General features: G+C 46.4%; 1 protein-coding gene across 3 annotated transcripts in view; it reads left to right on the top strand.

Moving 5' to 3' along the window:
• Positions 1–20412, top strand: part of skd (mediator complex subunit skuld) — a 122061-nt gene that overhangs the window by 71002 nt on the left and 30647 nt on the right. For 2 of the 3 annotated variants that reach the window (XM_037433036.2, XM_037433029.2), the window contains exons 10-18: positions 2381–2734; positions 3075–3217; positions 6880–7198; positions 8151–8420; positions 8834–8930; positions 14746–14915; positions 15984–16366; positions 16492–16780; positions 17060–17359. In XM_037433036.2, the coding sequence (XP_037288933.1) occupies positions 2381–2734; positions 3075–3217; positions 6880–7198; positions 8151–8420; positions 8834–8930; positions 14746–14915; positions 15984–16366; positions 16492–16780; positions 17060–17359 (2325 nt within the window). The remainder of the gene's footprint in view (positions 1–2380; positions 2735–3074; positions 3218–6879; positions 7199–8150; positions 8421–8833; positions 8931–14745; positions 14916–15983; positions 16367–16491; positions 16781–17059; positions 17360–20412) is intronic. The other variant, XM_037433042.2, reaches the window with a different exon arrangement.

The raw sequence follows: 20412 nt of genomic DNA, 5'->3' as shown, positions 1-20412 counted from the left end.
CTGTGCATGCCTGCGTCCGTATCATGTCTAATGACACTGCATAACCGTCCTTGCGCATGTCCTTCACGTATTCGAGGACTGCCTTTTCAATGTCAGGCAACTTGCCAGATGTGGGTCCGCGGAATGCCCATCGATTGCTGTCAGTAGCCATGAGCATGTCGCGCTTTTTTTTCCAATATCGGATCCGCATTTCGTCGACGCCGAAATATCTGCCAGCAGCGCGTTTGCCGTGCTCTAACGCGTAGTCAAGCGCCTTCAGCTTGAACGCGGCAGTAAAGCTGGCGTACCGCCTTGTAGTGAAACGGCGCTTCAACAGACGATCACAAGGCACACACACACAAAAAAAAACGTGGTCTCGGGAATGAAAAAAACATTGCTGCGGGATGAACACAGGTCGACCAACAGGCGGCCGCCGCTGTAACAGTACGGGATCTTAAAACAAACATAGTGGCTGATGGAGCGAAGCACTCCGTGGAGTGAAGCCACCACATTTTTTTTCTTTTTTGCGTCAGTTATGGAGGTTGTGAGTACTCATGCGCATCAAAACAGTTTCTTTCATCTAAATAAAAAAATGTTTTCATTTAAATCAGTAAATTTACGGCATTAGCATAGTGATGCCCGCTTTCAGATCACAGAAACAATGATAGGCGCGTTCAGCTAGACTTGGCACATGACATGTCCATGCTGCAAGTTCAGGGTGCAATCATTATGGGGGGGGGGGGGGGGGTATAATTTGGACGACAAAATTTAGGGGTGCAATCATTATACGAGTGCGATCATTACGTGAGTAAATACGGTATAAGCCGTCTATAACTGTAATTTGTAATGCAGTGGCTGTTCTTCCACAGAAGTTACAGCTGTCTGAAATTTCAGATGCATTTTTCTCAGTTTGATGGTTTTGCTCAATGCACTCAGCCTTGCGGGTGTTTGTCCTATGTTGTTATTGAGTAAAAATGACAAATGTACTATTGTTTTACTTGTATTAAAACGATTAAGGGGGGATCCCATTTCTATTACTCTATTGTCATCCTGCATATTGTTATTGAAATAATCAACAGTGAACGTTCATTGGTTATTTCATTTACACAGTGCTCGGAAATGAATAGAAATAGCATCACCCCCTCAGCATAACCTGGGCATTGGGGCCGTGCACTTCAATATTAGCTTCAGTATGCCGAAATCGCCGAGAAGGCCCTAAGAAGCAAGCACTGATTGTTCTTCTGAACTTCAATATTTTTAGATCTAGTGCAGCTATGAAAAAACTAATTACAAATTTGAAATCAACATTAAAGTTTGGTCTAGACAGTGAAGTTTTGTTCATATTGACTCAAAAATAATTAGTGTTGGGGGCTCATGTTCTATTAAACTGATGTTTTTTGTAGTGATATTTGGCTGTGGTTGCATTCTTCCTCATACTTGGGTCACGATAAGCTTATAAACCTTGGGGACACAGCTTATCCCTGAGGGGTTAGGCAAGAGGCAGCAAAATTTATATGTACTTCTTGCGTGAAAAAAAGAAGACATACGACTAAGCCCAACAGACACACCTCAGTGGTTTACTTCTTTGTTTGGGACAAGTGCGAGCAGTACAGACTTTATTGGCAGTCACATCTCTGCTTACACTGCTTACATCGGGTGCAGTGCCAGTGGATACTTCTTGAAGCTGAAATTTGTGGAACAATATTTAAGGCCCCAGTTTGGTGCTATGCAATGCTTGACCTACGTTGAGTTATGAGGCTGGTTTGTGTGACGAACCATTCCATCAGTGGGCTATTACACGGCCAATTTGCAGCTGAGAACTTACTGGTCTGGTTCAAAACCTGTGATTAAATTGTCCCGAGAGAGTTTTAACACATAATTAAAATGAAAAGTTTTTGGTGATGGTCTTAAGCCATGGAAATTTACATGTTCAAAGAGGAAATTGGCTGGGACTGCACCAATCTGTCGTAGAACTTGGGACATCACAATATCGGGCAACATGTAATTAGAGTTCCACTGTAGACTCTTATCAAATGGAAACTAAAAGGACCAGGAAAATCTGTTCTATTTAACGCAAGCTCCATTTACTGTGTGATGAATACGGAAAGAGAATGCAAGTACAAAACCAGTCGTATCAGAGGCAGTTGTTTAATTTAAACAACAGTGCCTTTTAAAAGATATTCGTTTACTTGACTCTGCGCTATATTATTCACATATCTTTAGTTTGCCCAAGTAACACGATCCTTTTCCGTTTAATGCTCCCTAACAATGATTATTTTTCAACTGCTGTGTCACTAGAACACTTCAAATAACTAATTTGGTGAGTTGTCCCACTTTTGTGTTCATCTCACTAGAGTAGCCATGCAGTCGCCAGTGAAGTGACCACGCGGTGCTTTTGCAGCTCCTTTCACCATCATCTTTGCTGGAAGTAAAACCGCCTCTGGAAGCACCACCATCCTGCTCGCCAGGCGGTACGTCTCATCCCTGGGGTGGCCCTGGCTCAGTTCCATCTTCCTCTGCGGCTACCCCTCTGGCATCCACTGTAGTACATGCTCCGCCATCAGTGGGCACAGATGAGATGCCGGGCACGCCCCTGGCTGCTCCTGGTGGTCCAGCTTCTTTGCCGCCAGGTACACCTGTTGGGGGACCACCTGGTACCCCCGCTCCTCAGCTCCAGGCTCCTCCAACTACGCCGGGACCACCTGCAACACAGCAGCAGCAACAACCTCAGCAGCCACAGCAGCAGCAGCAGCAGGTAGCAAACTAATTTGTGTATCTCAGGCTGACCTCATCACATGAATTTGTGTGATGGGCCGATTCATTCCATTACTGCAGTACGTTCCAACACCTGCCATCGTATATCAAACGTTATGTGTGCACAAGAACGAAAATTAATCTTGGCCGGTTCACTTTACCATCTTTCGCACTGTTTTTTTGTTGCTCTTGTTGTTGTTGGAGGGACCATTAAGGCCTGTGTTTAAAATGATATGAAGGCCGGATGATTAGAATCGTTGTTGGTGTGTCCTACAAGGGTTATACAATAGCGAAACATGAGCCAGCCCATTGTAATTTATCAGTGCAACTGTTTATTTCAGCCTGTGCAACAACATCATCACCAAGGCTTGAAACGGCCGTGTCTTCCTGCTGTTCCTCACGAGGCTCTTTTGGAAGCAGAGGCCTCAATGCCACTAGGAAGCTGCCTGCTGTATGATTATACCACCATTTACCAACCTCCATGGTGAGTCTGTGCTTTATGGCATTCTTTCTTTCTTTATTTATTTGCTGTCGTCTAGTACAAATCTCATTGGCCACGAAGTAGGAAGCGTGCCCCTGCAGGACGCTTTGTAAAGCTGGATTTGCAAGACTGTGCAGGAGCAAATAATGCAGCAGTTCTAGAAACTAGTAATGTAGCAACAACGTTCTGCTTTACTACTGCATAGGCAGTGCAGAAAAGTTGTCAATCATGTGGTAGGGTACGAGGAAAAAGCATAGACTCGCACTGCTTATTCCATTATGATTCTGTTGCTTGCATCATTCAGGGTTTGCATATAGTGTATTAAAAAATTTTTTATTTTTGCTTTCTATTGATGTAGTTAGGGGAGATCTTATATTTACGGATAACCTCGCTACTTCATGCAGCGATCATGAGACTTCTAATTCTAATAATAAATGTGTTTGGGTTTACAGTCGAACCTCGATATATCGAACGACGCGGCGATCGCGAAATAGTTCCATATATCCAGAATTTGATGTAAAAAATCACGAAAAAAATGCGTCAACAGCTTGCTGAAAACGACCAACGAACCGTTCAAGCGTGGTGCAGTAAATACTCACTTGAAGATTCAAACATAGTATTTATTGTGTTGGTTTAAAATATTAAAAAAGAGTAGCCTGCTTTTTGTTGGCCATGGCGTGTTTGACGACTGCGTCCTCAATATAGTCCAGGCGATCCATAAGTGATAGGCCAGTGCCTTCAATCGCCCCGCAGTGGCGGCCCATGGGCCAAGGCAGCTACGACCTCAGCTGATGTCGGGAGCGGGGCACCATCAGCGCTTGCGGGATCCACCTCGTCAGAGTCTTCATTTGGCTGCTCAGCAGTAGCTTCGGCGACAATCTCCACATCCGTGAGCTCCGTCGTTCGGAGTTAGGCCTGTCGCGCACCACAGCGCGGGACAGGCCTAAGGGCCAAACCTCATAAGCGCGAAAATGCACGTGACAGCGACGAGACGTAGATCGTCTTCGCGCGATCAGTCGCTAGCGCAGGCAAACCTCATTCACACGACGGTTTTGGCGTGCGAACTCCACTGTTGCTGGCATGAGGCCGTCTACTCGCACCAAGAAAACCGCGTAGCGAGCGGTATGCAATTTAAAAATAAGATATATTGTTGTGTAATGTAACGGAAAGTGTTTATAAATGCAGCACTTTTTTTATATGCACATGCGTAAACATTGCTTTATTTCTTGTTGCGCATACGTGCCTCGGGCAGGGTCACGTGCACCTACGTAGTCTTTGTCTCTTCCGGTTTTTCGCTATTGGCTGCTTGAGCCCAGCACTTCCGGGCAATGAGCGACGGTTTCCAAATCTGGAGAACCGAGCGATTGCGCGAAAACGAGCACGCGACACGTCGCGCGAACGCCCCGTTTCGCCGCTCATAGCATCGCTCGTCGCTGTCGTGTGCATTTTCGCGCTTATGAGGTTTGCTCTTTACTCCGAACCCAAGAACACTGCGAGCACGACCGATGCTTGCCGATGCTACGGGGGAGGAGCTTGCAACAAGTGGTGGTGGTAGTGGTTCTAAGGAAGAGGAAAAAGGCACCTAATTTCTGTCTGCCTTCAGGTGACACGGCGCAGTGCCTTATAGGGGTGGGGGGAAGGAGGGATAAAAAGAATAGAAGGAAATAGATTAAGAAATAGACAGGCAAGCCACGGAAAAAAGAAGGGGATAGGAAAGTGGGGATCCGGTCGAAGCAGTCCAAGGGCGGGGCGCCACAGTGCGAGAGCTGCACGGCGTCAGGAGATTGCGGAGGGCGAACCGGTCGGCGGGAGCTACGCTGGCGTCGGAGATCGCGAGAGCACAACCGTCCAGCTTGAAATCCTGCGAGCGAATCCTCCCAACAAGTGCGCAGTGTGCCGTTGACACCACAGCCTTCAAGGCTGCGGCGCGCGTATGCCGCTACCTTAAAAGTGGCGCGCTCGGCGCCATTGATGTGTGCCGCATTCGTAAACGCCCGCCGCTCTACCGCTACTTTCGAGAGTTGCGGGAAAGCTCGCCGCCTGTCAATGGAGCGCGGGCGGTTTGGGATGGCTGAGTTCGATATATCCATTATATGTCAAACTTTGTTCGAAATAAAAAATCAATAATGCATGCGATTTCCTGCGTGATATAGGAACCGTTCGATATAGGCAATAATTCGATATATCCGTGTTCGATATATTGAGGTTTGACGGTAGTTATCCTTGAGGCCCATGAGACGTGAAACCTTGTACATTTAATATGGTCTCGCACTGAGTACAGATAGACCTGCCTTAATGAATAGGTTTACACTAGGCTTGTGCAAATATTCCAATTCGCTCTGATTCAAATTTAAGTTATTGAATATTTCAAATAAGTCGAAATGATCGAATAAATGTATAATAGTCTGCATGTAACCTCCTGTAAAAGTGGTTTCACTGCACTAAATAGGTGCTATGCCGTGAAAACACCTATCCAGAAAAATGTGCACTGTCGCAAAGCCTCACTTCAAGGTTAAATGAACATATTACCCTCCCATCGATTCATAATTTGTTAAGGGGCCGTGCAACACTTTTCTAAGTAGCCATGGAATAAATTTAGTAAAGGAGCTTATTGCCTCGTGAATCGACTGCTGCAAAAAGTTTTAGAATCAGTCAAATACAAGCACAGTTACAAAGATTGGTCGCATCCTGCAATAGCTTTCTCACCTCTCTCGTTCGGACGAAAGCGCTGGAAGCCAAAGAGGGAAGGATGGCACGGTGCGCCTCTTGACTCTTGCCCCCCGCCCTCAGTATGCACAACTTTGCAGTGCGATCATGCAGCACGCGCTGACAGGTCATGACCTCCCGCAGCGGTCCCAGTGATTCCTGAGTGCGCCATGCTCAAATCGGCCATTGACGATACTTTGGCCGGTGATGCAGCAATTTTCGAGTCTGTAGTGCCATTTGTCGAAAAAAGAGAAAGTGATCTTTAGCTAACTTTGAGAATTGTGAATTGCAGGCTGCATGCTCTGCTAAGATATTTGACTCCATGTTCTCAGGAGCCTTCACTACCGACCACCAGCATTGTCTGACCATGCTCAAAACGTGTTTCAGGGCCCTTTCAAGTTTTAAAGCTTTTTATACCGGCTTCTGTGCTCTAAGTAATGTAAATTTTAAAAGTTGACGTATTTTACAGGTTATCACTTGCATTCTGGCAAACGTTCAATCCTACTATGAAAATATATAAACTTTTAAACTTTCTAAATAAAAGGCATTTGTGCCGGCTTTCTTTCAATTAAAAAATATAGATGTTGGTGCATGTCCATTTTTTTTAATAATGTGTGATACAGTTGAATCCCTTTATAAGAGACAAATGGGTATAAGAGAGACCAGTGTTTCTACAGCTGGATATGAGAGTACGAAAATGGATACGAGGTACCCCACTTATGAGAGAGGTATCTCACATGAAAGACAAGAACTGCTGCCCGGAGCATGCCTCTTATCAAGGGGGCGTGCTCCCTGAATATACTATTTGAATTCGATTTGAAATTCTTAGACCATAATAGGTATTCACTTCGAGTTCACAATTCAACCTGAAGTGCACTATTTATACAAGCTTAGTTTATATCATTATAGCATCGTGCCAGTTTCTTTTCGCCACCAAGGTGTTTTTCCCAACCCGACAGGGACGTGCCTCCATCCAAACGACCGGCCATGGGCGCTCCTCGGAGATCGAGCCCAAATGATGCGTGGAGACTGTCTCTGCCCTGCCGGCAGCCAGAGTTGAATGGTGATTGCATGACTGCTGCTTCGGCCAATCAGATGGGGGAAGGCGGTTCCACTTCCGGTGCATCAAGTGCGAGGGACCCGTATGAGTTTCATGACGAGGCAGAAGAAGACCCTGCCGCTACTATTGCCACTGCAGCTGCCACTCCCAGTAACCAGCCAGCTCCTGCTCAGCAGAATGGAACGCCCAATCAGACCACTACTCCTGTTGTAGTCAAGGTGAGTGACAAAGCCATGTGACCTATGTACAGTCATGAACAGCCATATTAAATATGCGGCGTTATTGGCAACGATTGTCCTACATTCTTTTTTTGATATTTATTATCATCATCATCATCATCATTATTTGTACATTGCAGCTCAACCGTGTTGGGCTTCCGATTTTTCATGGACACTGCTGCATGTTTTGTTGAGACAACTGATCTAGTGGGACTCCATCAATAGATTATTACTGACAATAAACAGCTAATACGCAAGTCTGCACTAGAGTTGATGGACATGATTCCTTTCTCAATATTTACTGTGCAGCAAACTGAGTATTTGACATCTCAAAAATAAACCTTTTGGGGGTGGAAGGTAACATTCACATATGGCTCCATAGTACCCATTCATTAAACGCCCACAACCAGTTCGAAGTCGCATGTGCACACTGTCAAACCAGTCATGATATGCCGACCATCGCACTGTTCTTCGTCCAGTGCAGAGTTCCCAACCCATCTCTGCTAGTGTATCGAGAAGCAAAGTGCAATGAATGTTTCAAAAAGTAGCAGGGCTTATCTCGTCGACATGGCAAGGTCTCTCTTTTTCGCCACTTGAGACAACGGTAGGGAGCTCCGTAGCTTGTGAACGTGCGCCGCAGCGATGGTTAGAGTTGACCGTGGCAGTGATGTTTGTCTCCTAGAGGAATAATGGACATTTCGAATTTCTTCAAAAGTTTTCAATAATGAACTAATGTGAAAAATTATTTTGCTGAAGTTTTCTTCAGGTGGAACCATGTCACATCTCCTGAATAAACAAAACATGCAGTGGGTTCTGTAGCCTTTATATGTAGTCATGTTTATCCCATGCAAACTGCTCTGAAGTGTTGGTTTAATACTACTGTAGCGAGTTGAGATAGATTTTCTCCCTTTGCAATGCTCTTGCGTGGGTGTGTTTTTTCCCATGGGCGTAGGAGGAAGAAAAGGACAGTGTGCCCATGGAAATAGTGGGCACAGAGCCAGCGCTTTCGTCTGTCGACCCATCTGGTGTGGCGGGCATCGCTCATGGTGGTGGCATCGGAGAGCCCACCACTCCCGGATCTCAGGGGGACATCGCCCCAGGTGGCTCACCTCCCACGCCTCGACATCCAGGCTTCACCCGAGTGGAAGACCTGAAGGTGACCGAATGTGACCTGGAGAACATCTTTGACACCTCCTCTTCGGACGAAAGCAGCGATGACCCCGTAAGCGAAGCTTGCCCAACTCTAGTGTCACCCTGTTTGTGGTAGCAGTCAGATTGCTCGTTTTTTGTGTCCTGGCTTACGTCTCAAACATTGCGATGTTCTTTATTGGCTCTTGGGTGCCTGTAATAGTTGTCAAGATTTTAAATAATTGAATCCATACATTACAGATATTGAGCATATAGCTTACACGCAGTGCTGTCTCATATTAACTGCACATTCCAAAGGTGTTGTTAAGTTTCAAATTGCAGTGAATGTTGTGGCTTGCAATGTGAGACCTTTCCACAGCTTTCTTTCAATAAAGCATTTAGATGAGTGCCTCCAGTAAACGTGCATACTGTCTCGTCTATTTGATGTTAGAAAGTTTCTGTTCATATGTTCAAGATGACAGCATGCAGTGTTACATTTGCTCCTAGTTTCAGGCTCCATCTACACCAAGCTCCACAAAGCCTCCGGGTGCCACTGATGAAGCCATCACAAAGTCTAAAAGCAGCACGACAGCAGGCATTCTTGGTGAGTCATTGCAGTTGGCTACCGTGTCCTTGATTGTCATGTCAGCACTGACCGTGAAAGAAGCTGTGCAAAAACAAGAAAATTTCACAGAATGCACTAAATGACTGGTGTCTTTTTAGTGGTAGGCAAATAATGAAAGTTTCCATACACAAATCTAAATAGTGTCCTGTTCAATTTAAAAAACCACTACAGTCGATCCCGGATATATCAAACTCGGATATATTGAATTATTGGCTATATCGAACAGTTGAGAGAAATTTTCTTGAATTTCCTATGCGAAAGAATAAGATCGGCGCACCCATATATCGAACTATCGCACAGCGGGACATCCGCCATACAGGCGCCGAGGGATTTTTCATACTTAAAAAATTCGGACTTGTTGGACATTTCGGACTTCACAACTGCACCGTCAAGGTTCTCATTGCGCTAATGCATTTTTGCGACCGATTTTTCGGGGGAATTTATGTACCAAAGTTTGACTTTCCTAACTAAATTGACCGTTTTGAGCTATGCCGCTTGATTTTGAAAGCTGCAATGTTCGGTTTTTTTGTTGGATTGGTCAAGTTTGGCTTGCAGTGACTAGTTGCTTGGCTGCCAGGGTTGGAAGCATGCATTGGTGCGCACAATCTTCCAGTTTTGGAGGCTATGTCTGATCTTTGTTGGCTAACGAAACTGCAAAACCTTTTCTCGATGAGCTTTACCATCATCATTAATAAGCCAATAGGTTGTTTTTATTTTCTGGTCATTTGGTTTACAGCGAAGGCTGTTATGACATCAAAACTCTGGTCACGTGCTGCCCTAGTTATCCGCCGCCGCCAGTGCCTGTAATCACAACGCACGAAATTATAAAAAAAAACCTAGTACCAATAACACGGTGGGGCTCGAACACGAGTGTCCGCTGGGTGCCAGCCCAATATTCTACCACTGAGCCACGCTGGTGCTCAGGACTTGTTGGCCAACTTGCCTTAGGCAGGCTTGATATCAGGAAAGCAATCGCGTTTATAGACTTATAAAACGTTTTAAAACAGCGAAAGAACAAACAGTCATCGCACAATGCGAATAGCATAACGAGTGAGTTGTCCAATGCTCCAACCCATTACAAAAGCTTGTTCTTGTTCATCTATTAACTGTGGCGCACTTCAGACACAATTCCTCATCGTCATCAGCCACTGCATAGACAATTGGCACAAAATTCCTTGCTAGTGTTTCGCAGATACCACACCTCTCAAAAGAATGACGAAAAATAGCATAGCTAATGCCAGCCTACTACACAAAACATATTTATTATTAATGCCATAGTGGGTATCAAGCAAGCGTGCTTGCAGATGTTATCCAATGAGTGTTTAGAAAGGCTCTGAAGGGCAGTTGTTGTAGCTTTCGCTGTGACTGTGCTGAGCCTTCCGCGCAGGCCTGACGTTTTTTGTGGTTGTCATTGTGCACTTGGTCGTAATATTGGTGTGCCGGATGTGTTTGAGCTGTCGTGGGCGTCACATGCTCGCTGCTGCTCGTGGTTGCTCAGTAGCACTCTGGGGTCACCGTGCTCGGCCACTCCTAGAACACGCGGGTTTGATCGCGGCTGTGGCGGTAGCATTTTGATAGTAGCAAAATGCTAAAGGCTCACGTACTGTGTTATGTCGCCGCAGTTAAAATAAGCCCAAACAGTGTTATTAAATTTCAGCAAATAGGCGAGAAGTTGCATGCGTCTTTTTGCAACCGGCATCAAGTTTTGTTTTGCGTGGTTCCATGGAGCCATGAACACAAAGCCCACAACGGTTAGCGGGCCGGTGGCAGCGATTGCCAGCGACGTTATTGTAGCCCAACTATAACCAAGTTACCTTGTCCCCCAGAACAGCATGAAGCATGGCATTATTCCGGATTTGTTTTAGGCTTTTCTAATATCAGCGAACTTCGTATTCATGACTTAATCATGTCTTTGGACTGTTCGATTTTTCGTACTATTTCGCGGTCCCCGTCCGGTTCGAAAAATCGCTCGGATAGCGTGTCGCACACTGCGCCGCGTCGAAGTCCAGAAAGTGCATTTTTCCTGGCAAATATTGATCCATTTTCGGTCACGTTCTAGCAAGCTCCGTTCTCTTCATGCGCATGTGACACAAAGGTGGTGTTGTTCCATTGCGCTGATCTGGTTCGTTGCGCGGTTCGTTGCGCGTTGATCTGGTTTGTTGCACTTACGAGTGCACTGATATGTTTGATGTGCGATCTGCTGGTCTTAACGTGCGGGCATGTTTTTTTTTTTTTTTTTCAGTTACTTTATTGCGCACTGCTTAAAAGGCGACCGTTTGGGATGAAGGACTAGACGGAAGCAGGCACATATCAAGCCCTTCATCCCAAGTGTTCGCCTTTTAAGCAGTGCGCAATAAGGTAACAATGAGTAGCTACCAACTTGCCCAAGCAAGTACCCTTATAAGCTATGTTTTTCAAAAATACCATATTTACTCCATTCTATCGCGCCCTCGATTGTAACGCGCACCCAGTTTCCACGGCAAAAAAAATTAAGACATCGATTGCAACGTGCACCCATTTTTCTCGTAGGCCCGCACGATCACACCACTCGAAAAAACGACTCCTTTTGGGAGCGTCTTCCATTTAAATATGAGGTACGGGGGAAGCCTGTGCCCATCTGATGTGTAACAGAGCATTGCAGTCACTGTAGTTTTACCGTGGACCGATGTCAACACGTGAACTTGCTTCGCCCCCTTCTTCTCGACGGTTGTGGTGCCAGGCATGTCGAAGTAAAGAGGCGTCTGATCGGCATTCCCGACCTGCCCAAGCAGGTAGCCGTCGTTGTTCCGCAAGTTTAGAACGAACCTCTGAAAACTGTGAAGCTTTTCATCGTACTCCTCCAGAAACTTTTCGCATATGCCCGTTCGCCTTCGGAGGGAAAAGCCTTTCCTCTTCATAAAGTTAGTTAGCCAGCACTTGCTCGTTTTAAACTGGCTCCGCATTAGCCCTTTTTCTAAGGCTAACTGCATAGCCCGCACTTGGGGCAGTTCTGTCGTCACGGGTCGCTGTGCTGCTCGCTGCTCAAGCACATTCTCGCCGAGCAGCTCTTTAATTTGCGGAAACCGACCACGCTTTGTCCACTGAAGCCTTTGCGTGAAGCTTTGCTGTCGACAATCTTCTGCTTTTGTTTCCGCCAGTCCCGCATGCACGTTTCGGGAACTCCGAACGACCACAATTCTGCCCGATTTCTTTCCGTTTCTGCACACGCGAAGACTTTTCTTTTAAAAGCGGCATCGTAGGGCACTCGAGTTTTTGGAGTCGGCCCTTCCATGCCGTCGATGCTAACGCACTACAAGATGACGAACTCCTCAGCACACGTACGTACGAAGTGCCGCACATGGGAAACACATAGGCAGAAATGGCCGACGCGCCATGTCGACGCACGTAGGGGGCGGCGATTTTGGAAATGCCGATGGCAATAGAAAGACCGTATTCATTTTTTTTTTTCGTGCTCAATTCTAACGCGCATGCGACTTATTAACTTGCTTAACCGGAAAAAAGGTGCGCGCTGGATTCGAGTAATTACGGTACTGTTTGCAGAGGACACCAAAATTAAAATGTGAAGTGACTCGGCGATCTCATTGCAATGTCTGCATTCCCTTCCTTGTTTGTTAGCGCACAATAGCGCACAAGCCTGAAAAGCATAGCCTTTGAGATGTGCAACCTCGTGACGTATATTTAGTGTTTTCAATTTCAAAACGCACATCTCGGAAGCTATGCTTTTTCCAGTTTTTCGCATCAGTTCAGCTGAAAGCCAGCAGCTGCCAGCTCCTAAGGCTCAAGTGATACCGATATTGTCAACATGTCAATGTCGACTGCGGAAACTTGACGTTGTCTTTGGCGCTTTTTGGACTTGTGTACTTCTTGCCTAATTCCTTATAAATCCTCGTTATGGAGTTGAAGTGAACATTGACCTGCACAAAGCGATAAAACTTATGACTGGTGCTTGGAGCAACGCCAAGTAAAGCACCGTCGTAAATTTTTCTCGCGGGTCAGGTGACGACTTCGGATACATCATCACCCCTGGCGTAAGGTGCCTCAGTGAATTCTGCGACTTATCAGCGTTTCCCGCACCATCTTGGACAGTGAGAGACTTATCGGTGTAGATGACGACGTAGCTGTTTCTGACTGCATCGATGGTGAGATTGTGGCTGCAGTGTTCGGTGCTTCGAAAGTGTACCCACGCGGTTATGAATATGCCAACACCATCGCTGCTGCAGCCAACCAACCTTTTGCCACGCTACAAAGCTTACATTGGCATTTTGTGTCAATCAATGCTGCTGAGGTCGAAGGAGCTGAATTCGCTTATTTGAAAAGCTTCAGTGATATTGAAGATGACTGGAACTTGATGACGCGCATGAAGGAAAACAAGTTTATGGACTATTTTCATGCGAAATAAAGTGCGGTAACTTGCAGTTCACACCTTGTTCGTTATACTGTGAGCGAATTATGTTAGCACGTGTAATGATTTCCGAGGCCTAAAATGCTTTAATCTAGGTCTTAATCATGCATATCTTTGTATTACGAATTATCGATATAGCGGAACTATTTCACGATCCCCTTGAAGTTCGATATTTTCGGGACTGACTGTATTTGTGAACAGATTTGGTAAACACAAAACAGACCCATAGCTTTTCTGTTAAAGAACTGGTACGCAAGACGGCGCAAGACGGGTTCGATTTTTCACTGCAGTCTCATGGAAAAACTCAACTTAAATTCCGCTATTTTTCTGTAAAACAGTATAACTTTGTTCGTATGGTTAGGAAGAGAAAGATAAACAGAACTAAATTACAAACATAGTTGATCAAAACAAGCATGCTAATGTTTTTTATGTCTTCCTTGCTCCTTATTCCTGTGTGGACTGCACAACCAGTCTGTTGATTAATTGAAAAGTACTTGGCTAAGCCCCTACAACCTAGATATATCGAGGATTTGTAATGTTCTCTTTAAAATTAAATATGAAAGTGCCGTGCTGTGTGCTTATCAAACGCTTATTCACCTTCATGTTTAACTTATCAAATTCTGGCCCTCACTGTGCCTCTGCATGCACTTCTAGTTGTACAGCACTCGTTTGAGTCATTGGACATATTTGTGAGAAAACTGTGCGCTAAACCCCTCCAACCCAGATATATTGGAGTAGGGCCTCTAATGAGGATTTGTAATGTTCTCTTGGAAATCAAATATGAAAGTGGTGTGCTGTGTGCATATCAAATTCTAGCCCTCACTGTGCCTCTGCATGCACTTCTCCTAGTGGTACAGCAATCGTTTCAGTCATTAGACATTATGGTCAGAAATCAGAGAAGCCATCGTGCCCTTACCATTTTTTACTTCTTCGTCTTCTCTCGCAGACCTATGCTGTGCAGGTTTTTTTTCTCTTTCTTCAATACTTGTGCCGAAAAAATGATACTGTTTAAGTAAGCAGATGCTGTTTCAGCAGACCTACGCTGTGCACGCTTTTTCTTTTTCTTCAATATTCGTGCTGAAAAAGTGATACTGTTTCAGCAGATGCTGTCAAACAAGCATTGAATTTTGAAGGAATTATCTGTTGTAGAGACATGCAAATTTGAAGGGGTTGCGTCTTCACGTGATTAAGATTTTTTTTAAATTTTTTATGCCTGGTATGAAACTTAGAAAATGACTGCAGCAGTGAGAAAATTATTGCAGCCGTGCAAGTGTAGCTTCAGTACTTCAAACTGCAGTCTTAAGAGCTTTGGAATTGCACTATGTATTAGTTTCAAATGCAGGATGAGCTGCTGTGAGAGATGATTGTGACATTGTTTGTATGGAAATGTAGGAGCGGCAGAATTGACACGGATGTTTCCCACACCACCATCGCTGGAGCACAATGCGGCCCCATCTCCATCGTGCCCTGGCATTGGGACAGACTTGCTGATGGGAGAGTCTGGTGATCGGACGTTGGACCCCTACGGCAACTGTGCTAGTCCGGGCTTTGACGGCGCTAAGGTTGGTTGGGCACATATTTTGTGAGGATTAATTGTGTGTTGTGAGAGTGAGGGTAGGTGTAGGTTGTGAGATTGAAGACGTTAGACATTCAATACAAATCTGTCATAAACATTTTTGGTTGATTCTTTAAAATTATTTTATTCCCAGTGTTCTTTGCACGCTAGATATTTTGCATTACAGTCGAACCCCTTTATAAGAGACACTGATGTGACAGACAAATGGATGTAGCACACAGTAGGGTGCCTACACTAAAATAGGGCTTGATAAGAAAACGTATACAGTGCAGACCACTTATAATGTAACCAGTTGTAGTGCAGGACTGGTTACAATGCGGTATTTTTCAACTCCCGTTTACCCTCCCATAGAGCCCCATGTGTATGCATACCATTTATTGTGCAGTCCCCCCAAGATGAAAGACTGGTTATAATGCGGTTGTCAAAAAAGCAGTGACAGACGCAATAGCGGGTGTGCGTCTGAAAGCAGGCGCGTTGGTCCCACTGGGGAGCAAACGACGAGGCCTTTACGGAGGAGGAGGAGACGTGAATTGAACGAACAAAAGGCAGAGGGAGGAAAAAGAAAAGGAATAAAAAGCACGGCACGCAGCTCGGGTTCGCCGAGTGATGGAGAAGGGCGGTTGCTTTTTGCACTGGCGCCGACTTGGCTACAGTGTGCCTGTGTCGCTAGTGTGGCTCTGGTCGCTTGCTGGCGGCTGCATGCGGCTCAACATGGCACGTGCGATCCCTTCCTGCGCTCCAGAGTTTCCTGTTAAAAAAAGCATCGTCGGTATCGAGTTTGTTACAGATAGCGCGTTTTCTACCTCGCTGTAAATTTAAACTTTTGTTGCTTTATGATGCGAGCTTTGGCCTTAGCTGCCAGTGTGCGGTCTTGCATAAGCTCGGCGAGTTTTCGTCATAGTTGATTACTTGGCTGCGAATGGAAACCTTGTATCATGCTCGCTGTTCTTGGTTCAGTGCTTGCACATGATCGTTACTTACATCATAAGCGGTCTGTACTGTATACCCTGAATGAAATGTTTGGGACACTTGCTTCCTTTTTCTCACTTTCCAGGACTGGTCATACGTATACAAGGCTCCCAAGGTGCAAACGTTCGTCAGCTCACAACGTTATGCCCCGCTGGCACAGCTTCCCAGTGCAACACTGCCGCCGCTGCCTCCTCTCGAAGTTTCCTATAAGCCCTGCTGGCAGCAGCACACACAACAGCAAGCTCAGGCTCCTCCCCAGCCACCTCCCGGTCCCCGTCCACTTCCTCACTACCACCCGGCTGTACACCAACAGCAGCAGCAACAGCAGCAGCAGCATCAGCACGTACCGCCATCTGTGCCACCACACCTAATGGGCGGCATGCATGGCTCTACACAAGAGGCGGCCTTCCTCATGCGCATGGGCGGAGGAGGCCTGCACCACCCAGGGCTCCTGGAACGCCACCCTAGGTAGGGAACTTGCCATTCTGGCCTGTCAGTGTCCATGTCACTTATTTATTGGAATCTTCGTATGCCAACAGTAATGGTGCTTGTTTCTTTACTAGCTTGCTGATGTCTGCACTACGTTCACGCAGTCACCACCCGGGTATAGAAGAGCGGGCCTCCTACCATGGCTCGGCTGCCATGATGGGCAGCCCTGGAGCAGCGATGGGCTACGAGATGGGACAGGCACCCTATCAGGCTGCATTGATGGGGGGCTTTCCGGCTGGTAGAGGACCCTGCTTGGGAGGTCCCCCTGAGCCTGCAACACCAGAGGCCGATTCCCTTCTTGTCAACCTCCTATTGTCGGACTCCTTGCTCGAGCTGTTCCGGGACCACAACTTTGCCAGCTGCACGCTCTGTGTCTGCAACATGAACATCAAAGTGGGGCTCTTTCTTTCTTACGTCGTGTACTTGTCCTTTATCCCTTTCACTGCCTTTTCTGCTTGTACACTGGCAGCGTAGCCATTTCTCACCTTCCCTTGAATACGAATTGACATGCTTCTGCAAGGAATGAACAGCCAGTAGTTAAAGTAATCAGGTGCTTATAAATCGTCACATAGTTCTGTATTTGTAGGCTTGTGCCAATAGTAAATTATAGGCATGTGAGTGCTTTTCTCTAGGCGAATGTGCTAGCATTAACCCGAGTGTTGGTTGGCTCAGGGTGCGGACGTTGGCGTGTACCTGCCCCCATCACTGGTTCCCACTGCTAGTGAAGAGGCCCAGTACAAGTGCACTTGTGGCTTCTCGGCTGTTGTGAACCGGCACCAGTCGCACCGGGCTGGATTGTTCTATCAGGATGAGCTTGACATAACTGGTCTGCCTTATGAGGCACGACCTGGACCAAATGCTAAGGTTCTGCTTCAGCAACAACAACAACAACAAGCCAGGCTTGGTCCAGCTGCCAGGGCAGGATTGGGCATGTCTGCTGCTGGCCATCTCCCTACTCAGTCTTTGGCTAAGGTGGGTGCTTTGGCTGTCGGCTAACAGTTTCTGAATCGACATGTATGTGGAGTTCACCTATAATTAGAGCTGTGCAAATAGCAAAATTTAGGGTACGTGAATTTGGACATTTCAGTGCGAGTGTGAATTGAGTGAAATATTTTTCCAAGGTTTTTGAATATTTGTCTAGTGGATTGAAGTGAAATTGCAAGGTAAAAAAAGGTTGGAGAGGATTCCTAAACATATTCTCAGGAGATATAGCAACATGAAAGTGTTTCTTTTTGCTAGGTTGATGAAGCGCTGGCGGCGTGGTATATCATACAGTGAACACTCTTTAAGGGGGGACGTGGCAAGTAAAACTAATTTTTTTATTAATGTACTGTTTGTGATGAAATTTGGTGTGTGTATGTGGATGATTGTGAGGATTCCAAATATGAAAACCGTTTTCAAATACCTCTTGTACTTTTTGAGTTACAAGCATAATTATACTAATTAATGCTCTTCACACTTAAAGAGATAATTATTGCTAAATGAAATTATTTTTTCATATTATTATGTTCCCAAAGCATCAACTTGTGCAAAGAAGCTATTAGTTGATTTTTCTAGTTCTTGTAACCATAAATAAAATTTCCAAAACATGAATGTTGTTTTGCGCACACATCGCAGTAATTATAAAATGTGTTCTAAAAATTTTAAATGATGAGTAAGAAGAGAGATAAAGCTTTATTGCACTGCTAAAGGCCTCCTGAGCCTAGTGCAAAAAACGGAACGACTCTATCAGTCTTTGTTAGAAAATGACGGATGTTCTAGCGAAGGCACATAGGCGAAAATCAAGAGTTGAGAAAACTGACTTTGAAAGTTCACTCTTGTTTGGAAGTTCACAACATGCCTAAAACACTCAGAATCCTCCTGGGCAGTAATCCTGAGATGCTGTGGCCTTGGCCTCTGTAGAGTGCAACCCAGTTTTGCGCTTCTTTGTCGTGGAACAATGCGCCTTTTGAGCCCTCTTTACCCTTTTGGCATCCTTTTCGGCTGCTCGCCGCAAAGAGCAGTCTCCTGGATTGAAGCCCAGTTGAGCAGTGATCTCTTGCAGCGCACTCTTGCATCCACCATTGAAACGGCAGACTGCATCTGCAACTGCACTTTCCACACTTCGAAGGGAGGCGAACTGGCTCTTGGACTGGAGTGACCAAATGAGGCTGTTCATACTCTCCACAGCGTTCTGGGTTTTTCCCTGCGCACACCTTTCAAGGAGCTCTTTGTTCGAGAGGCGCTTGTAGATTGGCAGCAGTGCCACTCGCACGTGAGGGGGCAGTTTATGTTTGTGAGGCGGCAGCGGCTCTCCCTTGGCCAATGCCTGATTGTGCGGGCACCAGGAGTCAGTCCCACTTGGGCACAGGTTGTGGTGTGGATCCTGGTCTGTGGATGTTACATGGTAATAAGTGGCCATGATGGCCCTCTCCATGCCAGGAACATCGTTGGGGTGGCTCTTAATGGCCCAGCCATAATAATTCGTCAACTTCTTTATCAGGCCCTGCGTCAGCCGGCCTTTGCCACCCATGCTCAGTCCTCGGCCTTTGGATTTGTGCTCATCAAGAAGGTTGCGCAAGGAAGTGCCCATTCTTTTTTTCACATGGTTCACACACTCCTGTTTCTTAATCACCATGTAGCCATACACCTTGTCTTGCGTGAGGGCAAGGTACGTACGGCTGTCACCGTCGCAGAGCACATTGATGTATCGAAGCTTGTACTTGGTAAACGATCTTTCAAACATGATCCTAGCTGCTTCTACTTCCATTTGGCCTGCATTAGCATCGGTGTTCTTTTGGCACTGTGGCTTGTGTTTCTCAAGCCACTCCTCATAGTTGTCGTCACCAGGCTTGGGGCCAACAGCACAGCCTTGGCAGTAGTTGGACAGGACACAGTGGTCCAAGACCAAGCCTGTGTACAGCTCGATTACACAGCCCACGCCAATATGACTTCTGTGCCCCCTCGTCATCCACGTGCCGTCGTAAATGACGTCAATGTTGCCTGGCACTCCTCCTAGGTCCTTGTAAATGTCATGCACCTTCTGTGCACTTTCTGCTTCAATGCGGGTGGCAGCTGATGTGGTGGCAGGGTGGCTGTACTTCCTTTGCAGTCTCTGGTAGGACTTGTGGTGCAGTGCTCGATGCGAAATGTCCATCGCAGAAAAAATGTCATTTATGGCAGATTGTTTTCTGCCAACTGACTGCACAGCCCTCAAAACACGCACGTTTACCTCAAAGGGGTTCGTTTTTTGTTGCCCGGAGCACCTCGGGGACGACCACGCACTGTTCACTCTGCCACAATTGTCACAAAAAAGTTCCATCCTCGCCGCGAGTCCAAGGCAGTGCGTAGTCTCGAGGCGTATCGACCCTTCGTCGCACTTGTTGCACTTTACTGACGAAAGCAGACCGTTCAGCATCTTCTTATTTACAATGAAGAATGTGGAGTCCTTACCGCCGTCATTTTCGTCGCAGCCTTCGTTCAGAAGCTCGAGCTTCCGCTTTGAAGCGGACTTCGATGCTACGGCATCCAAAACATCCCGCCTTGTCTGCGCCCGCTGCGCGATTTCTTCACTGCTCGGAATCTGGGCCGAAACTCGCGATAGAATGTTCGACGCGCGCACGCCCGGAGTTGCAACGGCTGCCGACGCGGTGCCACCGCAATCGGGTTCGCGAGAGCGTCCATCACGGTCGACGGCATCCGGCGGTCTGACATACGACGATGTGGCACCTTCCACACTCTCGGCCTCACAACAATCAGCGAAGGGTCTGAGTAGAGGCTCCGTGACGCTTGAAGAGCATGCTCCGTCCGGAACTGCGACTGGGACGGCAGCCGCAGTCGTCTGCCCTTTGTTCCAAGCTTTCCGACGCTTGCCGTACTTGTGGACGCTCCGGAACTTTTTTTGCGGCAACATAGCACCGCAGTATGAGCAAGCACTCAGAAGAGACCACCGATGTAAACAAAGCTTGGTAAAAAAAGCACGCGAACTATCACAAAAACAGCAAACTGGCAAAAAACGAAGCGCACGCCGGATGATTCTCGACACG

The sequence above is a fragment of the Rhipicephalus microplus genome, chromosome 3, assembly GCF_043290135.1.
Source record: "Rhipicephalus microplus isolate Deutch F79 chromosome 3, USDA_Rmic, whole genome shotgun sequence".
In the NCBI taxonomy this organism is placed as follows: domain Eukaryota; kingdom Metazoa; phylum Arthropoda; class Arachnida; order Ixodida; family Ixodidae; genus Rhipicephalus; species Rhipicephalus microplus.
This window is presented reverse-complemented; position numbering and strand designations above follow the sequence as displayed.